Source organism: Phragmites australis, chromosome 3 (genome assembly GCF_958298935.1).
Source record: "Phragmites australis chromosome 3, lpPhrAust1.1, whole genome shotgun sequence".
NCBI lineage: Eukaryota > Viridiplantae > Streptophyta > Magnoliopsida > Poales > Poaceae > Phragmites > Phragmites australis.
This window is the reverse complement of record NC_084923.1, coordinates 17,895,747-17,906,167: the sequence shown is the minus strand read 5'-3', so window position 1 is coordinate 17,906,167 and position 10,421 is coordinate 17,895,747. Positions and strand designations below refer to the sequence as shown.

Genomic DNA, 10,421 nt, shown 5'->3' with positions numbered 1-10,421 from the left:
GAGTGAAATCAGAGCGCGCGGTGTGTTTGGATGAGTTATTTTATTTCTGTCTCAATTTAAAAATAGAGATTTAAATAATTTTATTTTAATCTATCAACTCAACATTTGAAACGGAGTTAGAAACTGAAACAAACATGGCTTTAGTCCCCGGAAAAACTGGCGGAGTTAGATCTGGGCCGTGGTTCGATGATGGGAGGAAGTCAAGGAGGAGCCGCCCATGATGCACCGCTATGCAAGTATGGCCATGGTGTGGCGTTGACACGGCAAACAGCCACATGCTCTCGCGTGACATGGGCAATGTCGCCATGCATGCACGGACCGATCGTGCACAAAAGCCATAGGGTACGAACCGAATTGGCGGCGGCAATGGAATTCCCGCAGGCAAGAACATTGAACGGGGCGGGTGAGGCAAGGCTCAAGCCGAGAAAACAGCCGCCTGTGGACGTGGGTACGTTTGCGGCTGCCGGCCTCGATCCACCGTCGCCGTTCGGCGTCACGTACTCACACGTACAGACGCGCTACAAGTCCAACTTGTAAATGCTCTATAATCTTCATCTCTACTCTACTCCAAGTACGTGCGACGAGAGCCTCAGGTAAATACAGATACTACCGTTGCAGTTACCGTGGGCCAGGACAAGTCCCAGTTACAAATACATTGAGCTCCTCTGACCGTGGCGTCCACTGCTCCCGTTCGCCGCCGCCGCCGCCGCCGCCGCCGATATGGCGCGATAAGTCTAGTTTGACGGTCAGACGGCATGGCGCTCCACAGTGATACTAACTGATAAGCACCACGCCTAATCAACCCTGCTATCCTGTCCGTACGCTTTTACACGCTTCCAGCGATGCATTTTCTACTCATGGTCATGACTCGTGGTAGTTCATCCTGAACCGGCACTTCTTTTCTGTAGTACTACTGTAGTATAGCAGTCGTCCAGTACAACATGCCACCTGATCGCTCTCCATCATAAAAATGCGAGGAAAGAGAGGCGTGCCCGCCGCGCGCGCTCGCTACGAACAAACCCCGTGCGTCCACAGCACAGATCGCACGCAAAGCCAATCTTTGCTTCCGTAGCACTCAAATGCTCGCTCACAAAAGAAAACCTCCCATTAGCAATTAACAAACACACACGACCTCGCCAACTCCGCAAAACGCATGCCCGTCAAAGTCACGAAAAGGCAGGTCAGGAGCGTGCAACTTGCGAGCGTACGTACAGACCGACGAGCGAGCAGAAAATATAAACATCTTCTCAATTATACAGGCGGGCGAAGAGGTCGTCATCCGGGGCAAGAAAACGAGGAAACGGACAGTTTATCCGACGAGGATTTCACAAAGATAAAGAAGGAAAAGCTAGCGACTCGGCTGTGAGACGAGCTCTGCTCCTCCTCCGCTCCCCTGCTCTCGAGCAGGAGCAGCCATGAAAACTGAAAACGCCACTCCCGTCCAGGCTGACCTTGGAAACACTCACGACGGCGCCCAATGGGATCGCAATTTGCAGGTGCAGGTGCAACGGCAGTGGCCGGGAAAGGGCGAGAGGGAAGCCTTATCGAAATCACAGGGGCCAAGAAGACGACAATAATGGCAGCATCGGCTGCCTTCTATCAAGTTTGTGTAGCCGAGGTGCAGAGTGCAGGACCGCCATCGTGATCTTCCTCCGTTTGTGGACCGCGGGTCCCTCCCGGAAGGGTCCACCACCCGCCAGCGATGATGTAATCAGCATGCTGTGCAACTGGGACCGCGTGTCCTGTGGAGGAGTTATCTGCTCGCCGGTGCACGTGGACCCACCGCCATGGAGGAGAGTGCTACTCCCGATCAGCTCACAAAATCAACTACTCATTACCCCGTGTAATGATTTAGAAGAGCACCTCTAATAGTGAGGATAGTGATCAATCAAACTTGACTAGATACTTTAAAACGATCCCCTGCAATGAGCATAGAGGATAGCATTTTTATTCCCCTCAGAGGTTATTTGGATGCTAGAGAGAAAAACCATAACTTCATATGAGATCCCCTCAATCCAAAGGGATATTCACTGATCTCATTTGGAAGACACAAAATTCAAATAATTAAAAATAAAGAATTCAAAAACTTTTCAGTAAAAGAAGATAGGGAAAAAAACCAGAAGTCCCTCTAACAATCACAAATTGCTTGAAGTACTAAAATCTACAATGAAATTCATCATAACCACATTCATGTACAAGTTACAAGACATGTAACTATTTGTAGCACTAATCATCCATTAACATCGTTAGGTTATTAATTCCTACAAATATCTTAAGGCCCATGTACAAAGAACAATAAAACTGTGAATCTAGTAACATCATGTCAGGGAGTCTGGATGCTAAAAGAATTGATAGATTCCTCATGAACTCTTTGGATCTACAACAAATTGATAGATTTAAGTAAGCCACATGAAATGTTCCTCCTCTTCTTCCTTGAAACACTGAGACATACGATCAGTGAAACCCTAGAAAAAAAGGAGATGAGTCACTGAAGCAGGTAAGTGTCGTTGGAGCGGAGATACGGCCACCGAAGAGAGACGAGGTTGAGAGGCCACCAGCAGCGAAGGACACAAGCAGGCAAATACCACCGATGGTGATCCACATGTTGTTGTGGAGGAGGTTACGGTGGCATGGTGGATGCAGTGCGGAGGCCGCAACAAAAGCAAAGGCAACAATCGGTGACAGGGATGATGAACCGCGCAATCGGAGAGAGCGAGCGAGAGAGTGATGGGGGAAAGAAAATCATGAGTAGGGAGACATTTTTTTCTCCCCTGTGGATGGATGGGGATAGGGGTGAAATGATATGAGAATTTTTCAGCCCGTATGCCTTTCAAATGGTGGTCCAGGATCGCAGGTGGAGCAAAACCACATGCCAGATTGACGTCGTGGAAGGGCCTAGGATCCCTAAGGGTTTGGGGTATCCAAGCAAGCCCTTATCGATTTCATGTTTATGATAGCTTGATTTAGAAAATCTGTTTTGTTAATCACATGATCAATGTACCTTGAACTTTAAAACACGTGTAAGAAACAACTCTTGCCCCTAATAGAACATGCCGACCAAAGTCGTGCGAAACTTAGCGATTTTTTCGTTTTTCCAATGAACATAACAAGTGCCAAGTAGAGTCTTTTTACCATCCTTGGGACCAAATTTTGGTACCTCCTAAGGACCGTAAAAAGGCTCTGTCAAGTAAGTGTTATTGCGCTAAACATCGTAGACTTCCTAACCTAGGGGCTTATTTAGTTTGCAGACAAATTTGCCACATTGAAGCCAAGCCAAATATGTCATTTTAAATTTGGGTCACTAAAATTGCAGCCTTGATTTTGGCCGATTTTGACCAACTCTCAACTGAGAGGGTCGCCGTACCAAATTTTGTCAAAAAGGTAAACATGCCGAATTCGACTAAAGCAAAAAATGCTGGCTTAGCAAGCTTTTATTCTCTTAGGCAGAAAACCAAGCAAGCCTTAAATCCTATTTGGCAAACTTTTGCCCATGCCTTATGAGCTCTAGAAGCCAGCTTCAGTAAGATCTAGTTACTGTTTACCTGTCAAGCTAGTTTGTTTCGAATTCTACCGCACTGGTATACCCTCAGGCACTCCAAAATATTTCTGATTGAGTCGATCCATCACAAACTAGCAGGCAAAGCATCTGTCCAAAGCGCATCCCAGTAACCTCTATTTTCTTAAAAACCAACAAAAGATCTGGTCGCCAATATATTAATTGAAAAGAAAGGCGAGGCAGACAAAAAAAAAAAAAAAACCAGGAATCAGCTTCTGCGCCTCAGCCCGAAACCTGAACATAAAAAAGATGAACACGAGCTCAGGGATGAAAACGGACGCTATAAATATGTTTCGTTTCGATCGTTTTTTATATTTTTTGGGACAGCTTTTAGATTTTTAGTATTTATGCGAAAACAGGACGAAAATGATTTTAATGTTTTGTCGAATATATTGTCGGTATTCTATTTTTAATCGAGAATTTCATGTTTTTCCAATTGAGGCTAAACATCACAAATCACAATATTCCCCATATGCTAAGCCCAGCCATCAGCCTAAACATCATCTCTATCCCAAATTTCACCTATACTCAAGTGGCCTAGTCTTAGTCGATTACCGACCTACCGATGTCATTCAAGCTTCTATGTCTGTGCCATTTCTAGCCTTAATATTTGTGTGACTGTATGTTGTATCGAGTACTCGAGTTACGGCATGATAACTTTTTTTTAGTTAAGACTCATGTTATTGCGTGATCTATCTGTGTATAGTATGAATTAATTATGTGTCATATTGATGCTTAAAGTTATGATTTTATGGGTCGGTGTTCCAGGTTTGAATTATCAGTTTCCAACTGGTACCGGCGTGTTTCTATTTAGATGGGTCCATTTTCGATATACCGACGTTCCCAAGTTTATACCTATTTCCGTCTTTTCTATTTTTATTCTGTTTTCATATAGGGATTTTTCAGATCTTCCCCTACTAGCTGAAAAGTAATTCAACACAAGTGAGTAACATCGCAATAACCTCTTGCAGATGCCTCTGCTTATGGTCCATGTTGCTTGTGTGCACCTGCACAACGTAAGGTAGTCGTACAATAGTAGCGTCAAAAATACCGAGGAAACACCCATTAGGGAAGTGAGCAAAGAGACTAACAATGACTGTATTAGCATAGAGACCGTTAGGCTGGTCTTTCCTTGTGCCCATAGAGTTCGAGGTTCAATGAGGCTTTAGATATGTTCGGAACACATAAAATCTCACAATAATTACACACTGATTTTACAGAAATCAATTCAATTCTTACATAAGAAACTTTTTCCCTGTTTCAAGCCATGGTTTAGGGCTTGATTGGTTGAAGCCATATGGTATTTGCCTGGCAAAAATCTAGGAGTAACCTGAAAGTTGATGATTTTTTTCCTGGCCACACAAGTTTGAAGGTTTATTGGTTGGAAGCACGTGCCTGAGAACGTTAATGAGATAAAATACATAACATTAATGCAGTACTTGTTAGTATCCATGTATGGTTAATATACACTATTATAGTATGGCTCACCCTAAAATAAATGGTTTAGATTAGTCTTGTTTTTCTCAGGTAATACGATTTATTTTAGTTTTTTTAAAGAGAGATGTGAATGTTTCAAGGAAAAAAGAAGGAAAAAACATCGGCTATCTCTTCATATGACATCTAATCTGGTGCTAATCACCTCCACTAATGCCAGGCTAATCAGCTTGTCTGCACTAAGCGTCCAAAAACGAGTGCCGGAGCCAGGCAACAGATGATCACCAACCAGACATAGACGATATGATCAGCGCTCAAGGCCGCAATAAAACAAGGTCCAGGCACATCACATGCAGTCTCCAATCAGGCAACATGGCTTCAGGGTTGCAACAGAAGCGTACAATTGAGATTGACGATTAAAGAGGTAAATAGAAGTCCCAATAAATTTCTTTTGAAACTGATAATCTTTTTATATTTAATCGCCCAACGCACCTTAAAATCTTAGCCGAAGCAAAAATACTAGAGAGATAAGATAATTCTATGTTTCTTAGTGTACAAAAGCTTGCAATTTTGAATCAACACTATCAACTTATAAAAGAAAATCCTCAAGTTGATAGAATAGAGGCAAGATAATTCAATACTCTCATGTACACACATGTGTGTGAATTTTATGCCTCTAACAACAAAGAGAACCACTTCACGAAGTGCCGAACTTATAGCCCAAAAACCAAGACAAAAATCGCAACCAAAAAGAAAAACTTGCAACACAACACAGAGCCAATAAAGGAGATTAGAAGGAGATGACTCTCAAATATGAGAAGAAACTAGCACTTCATTTCAACAAGAGGCCAGTCCTATTTTAGACAGATTACAAATTATTTTATCATACAAAAGCTCTAACCTATTACAAAAGCTAAATCTATCATCTCATCTTATATAAAACCCTAACTCTAAAACATAAATAACTGGCTCACTCCATCCCTATAGTACTATATCTCTATTTATAAGCGTAAAGAGGTAGCTTACCCCTTAAGATTCCTTATTCTTAAAACACCAATCGCTCACAATGGTTTCCTACCTACCATCGGGGTATTTTGGTTCATTTTTCGCTCCGTCCATCAAATGGTCGTGACGCCTTCATAACTTAGGTTCACCTAAACGCTAGCTCCGCAATGATACTACATGCATTCCACCCCTCCACAGTTTTGAGGGTAATCCGTGAAACCGCCTCGCACGCTTCTCAAAGCGTGACTCATAGGTGCTTGCTTTAACCTCAAGAAAGCATTCTGATGTCGATGCGTGTACTCTGTCTAGCGATCTTGACCGTTGGTAAGTCTCTCCCGCTCCTGTTCTCTCGGTCTGCCTTGTCACTTGCACTGACACCCTATTCGCTTGACTTTGTTAATACGTTGTCTTCATCCCTCATTCTAAGTTTTGTTTGACCTCCATGTGCACAACTAGGATCACACTCGACTCCACCTGGTCTCATCGCTCTTCTTAAACCAAGCACCCCGCTTGACCTCGATCATCCTATCGTCGGCCGCCAAGTTGCATTTATCACCTACACATCATGAGACAAGCAGACATGTATCTCCAAAACACTATGTAAACTTATCACAAGTTAGTTCAAATCAAATCCCTGTTGAAAAAAACAGTCTAAAGAAAAAATGTAAACACCTAATGTTCCGGTGTGTACAATCTCTGAATATCGGGTCATCCAATGAGTACAATGATTCCTTCTTGAAAACCTTTTGAAAAACCCTCTAGTGAGTTCAAGGTTCATCACCGGATCGATAAGTATAACTTGAACTGGATCATCGATGAGTATAACTGCATCAGATCACATTTTGCAACATCTCTGTCAATTGGTCCGGTAAAACCTCCGGTGCTCATACAACTCATCATCGGATTATCCGACGTGCATATCTTTCTGGCACACTTTTTTGAAAAACTGTCCGATGTTCACATCCCCTGAACATCGAACCATTCAGTGCATCATTTAAATTTTGCCGTCAAAGAGAGAATACTCCGGTGTGTATTATATCTGATCACTGGACTATCCAGTGTGTAGAACAGCTCTGACACTAAAAACCTGAATCTCTGTTAAATGTTCCGGTGTTGTCTCAAAGTGCTCATTGGATCATTCGGTGTGTACAAAATTTTCACACACAGAACCATCCGGTGAGTGTAATTTTTCTAAACATTAACAGAACGATACTAACACTATTTCCTTCAATTTTAATTAATCATAATTATAATTACAACACATATACATGTTTATACAATCAAAATATTATTAAACTAAAATAACACTTTGTTAATCATTTATTAAGAAAATTAAAACATATTTTATCTTGGTTTATGGAGAGGAGCCCTAATTTGCTCCGGAGTCAGAGTCAGGATTAGGACTTTCGGAGCACGCAGTCCGCCGGCTAAGCGGAGTCTAAATTCATAACACCACGATTGAACCCATTTGAACCGTTTGGCCCACGTGTCGGTGCGCCATTTACGTGGGTCCACCCCCACTTACCCATCTCTTCGCCACCCCACTATAAGACGGAGCACCCCGGTTGGCGCCTCCGGCCTCCCTCACCGAACGTCCCGAAAGCCACAAGCCGAGTTCCTCTGCTCTGCACCCTGAAGCAGCCGAACAGAGCGACCAGTCTCCAGAGCGCTCCCCATGGCGTCAGGAGATGCGGCTCCCGGTGCCGTGCAGGTGAGCAGCGCGACACAACTCGACCATTCGTAGAATGCTCTTCGCGGAGACAAGAAAGTGTAGTCGCTAACCAATTGATTTCTCTTTTCCCTTCGCAGACCGTTGTGCTGAGGGTGTCCATCCACTGCCAGGGATGCAAGAAGAAGGTCAGAAAGGTGCTCAAGAACGTCGAAGGTGCGTGTCTGATTGTGCATCTTCCTCTTGCGCGATTTTGCTCTGCATTTCGGGCTGTTTTGCTGAGTCGCGGGGGTTTTGGTTGGTGGTCTCAGGCGTGCACAACGTGACGGTGGACGGTGCGGCGCACAAGGTGACGGTGACCGGGACTGTGGACGCCGACACGCTCGTCAAGAGGCTCTACAAGTCCGGCAAGCAGGCCGTGCCGTGGCAGTGGCGCCCACCCGCCGCGGCGGACAAGAAGCCGGAGGCTGCCGCGGCGGAGGCGCAGCCGGCCGGTGACGGCGGCAAGGATGCTGCTGCTGCTGCGGCGGCGGACAAGAAGCCCGAGGAGCCAGTGAAGGAGCCGCAGGCCGAGAGCTCGGAGAAGAAACCGGAGCAGGAGACGGGGGCCTCGGAGAAGAAGCCGGATGCAGAGAAAATAACAGAGACAGAGAAGGAGGAGGCGAAGCCGAGCGATAAGACGAAGAAGAACGACGGCGCGAGCGAGGCGGCGGAGCCGAAGGCCAAGAACGCAGAGCCGGCGAAGGAAGCCGTAGCCCCCGCTGCCAAGGATGTTGCCAATGAAGAGGACGGGGCAAAGAAGAGCAAGAACAACGAGCCAAAGGGCGGCTGCGAGGCGGAACCCGCTGTCACGGTGGAGAGGTCCCTGTCATCGCCTCCGATGGCGGCGCCCAAGCACGCGTACGAGGAGTACAGCTACCCCTACAACGCGCCACAGCCGGTGCTGAGCTACCACATGGCGCAGCCGAGCGCGAGCCAGTCGTACTATGCGCCGCAGCCGCAGCCGGCGTACTCCGTGCAGCAGGCGCAGGCGCAGTCAATGCCGGACTGGTCTCCCTCCTACCTGCACATGCCGTACCAGCAGCACTCGGCGCCGGAGTCGTACTACCACGACTACTACAGCCCGCCTGGCACGCACGCCTCGCCGCCGCTGCAGGACTCGTACCGCATCTTCGACGACGAAAACCCCAACTCCTGCAGCGTCATGTGAGTTGACTGGCACGACGTGACGCCCTGGCTGCCGCCGGCCGCCGTGGCTAAATTTGTCTTCGGAAGGAAGTAGATGAGACGGCGGCTTCACAATAGAGACCCCTGTGGTTGTTACTCTCTTCCACTGAGAGGTCCAACTGTCCAAGCTCTCCGTGACCGAGCCTTTCTTTTTTTAATCACTTTTACTGTTCTAATTAAGTAATTAGAGCATGTAATTATAATGAGATACGCCTTTACTTGTAGTTATTTTTCACTTTGTCCTTAGCGGCTACTAGAATTTTGCATAAGCTACTACTAAAACATATGTAAGCGATGTTATGACTAATAATTTTCTATAGAGAGAGAGAGAAGAAGGCAAAGACGTCCTTTCTTGAGAATATATATTCTCGTTGATTCCGTACGTCTTGGACTTCTGGAAGCCGGAGGTTTTTACAAGTCTGGTGGCTGTGGTCTATTTCCAAGCTTCATTTCTCTTCCTGAAAAGAGTAAAAAATGTGTAGCTCCTTCTTAGAAATTGATACGAAGTATATTCACTTGAGCTCAGTCCTCCATATTCCACTAGAAATAAAACATGCAACATCCCCTGTCACTGTAATGGTTTATTTCGATAGGAGAATTAGTGTCGAAATCTTTACGAATTCAACCCAAAACCCGAAAAATTCCCAAAGGAATCCCTCTCATCCGAACACCTCTACGAGTCGTAAGCCGTAACTCTTATGTGCTAAGCGATCGCTATGTCATCGGACGTGACCCGAACCGCAGTTCATAGATCTCAACTCCTTTGCTACCTCTACTCCATATTTTTTAATCGATCTGGTTAGCTCTTCTTTTGCTGATGGTGCGAGCACGATAATGACGATTAATTTTGGCGTGATAGCCCAGCGGGTGAAACTTTAATCGGGAGCTCATCAGGCCAGGCCAAGCTGGCCGGTTTGTTTGAAGGCCTTTGAATACGAGAGGTGGAGCCTGTCCACATGGCAATGATTAATCCCTGCGTGCCTCAGCTCAGCCTGGCTAATCACATGATTATCTATGTGTCCGGTCGCTAATCACACCATCCCAAATCTAACATAATCTTATTATTGTCTGTGGGTTGCGCATAATGGAAGCGGAGCAGGGGAGAGCAAGTCAGTGGGGGGTGGGGGCGATGGAGCTAGCGGGCCACCAACTGTACCCGTTAGTACTAGATAATTAGTGGCCTAAACTAATCATTGGCTTGGTTGTTAATTGGCCACTGGGGGTGAGGAAAATGGATGGACAGGGATTTCAATTCTGTTTTTTTAAAAATTCGCTGATGAAAGACCGAAATTCACAATTTTTTGCAAAAATTCTATTCATTTTTCGTTTTCTGTTCTGTAAGTGAAAGAAAATTTTAGAATTAGGTATTTCATTCCCTAAAATTTCTAAAATTCTACCGAAATTTTGATGAAATTTTAATCCATGGATGGAAGTAGGGCACTCTCCACTGGTGGGGAATGCGCTTAGGTAGATGAGGTCACAGCTGGTTTCTGGTGGTTTGTTTGTGTCGATGACTCAAAAAGAGCATCG

At 45.4% G+C, this 10,421-nt stretch overlaps 1 protein-coding gene across 1 annotated transcript; it reads left to right on the top strand.

The window, feature by feature from the left end:
* Window positions 1–7,577: 7,577 nt before the first annotated feature.
* LOC133912500 (heavy metal-associated isoprenylated plant protein 35-like) lies at window positions 7,578–9,173 on the top strand. Its single transcript, XM_062355267.1, has 3 exons — window positions 7,578–7,706; window positions 7,805–7,880; window positions 7,976–9,173. Exons 1-3 carry the CDS (start codon window positions 7,671–7,673, stop codon window positions 8,872–8,874), a joined length of 1,011 nt encoding a protein of 336 aa, XP_062211251.1. The 5' UTR covers window positions 7,578–7,670; the 3' UTR covers window positions 8,875–9,173.
* Window positions 9,174–10,421: the final 1,248 nt, after the last annotated feature.

Coding starts and splice junctions, on each gene's coding strand:
- LOC133912500 (XM_062355267.1), top strand. CDS start 7,671: ATGGCGTCAGGAGATGCGGCTCCCGGTGCCGTGCAG. Junction 7,707..7,804: donor CGGCTCCCGGTGCCGTGCAG/GTGAGCAGCGCG, acceptor TTCCCTTCGCAG/ACCGTTGTGCTGAGGGTGTC. Junction 7,881..7,975: donor GGTGCTCAAGAACGTCGAAG/GTGCGTGTCTGA, acceptor TGGTGGTCTCAG/GCGTGCACAACGTGACGGTG.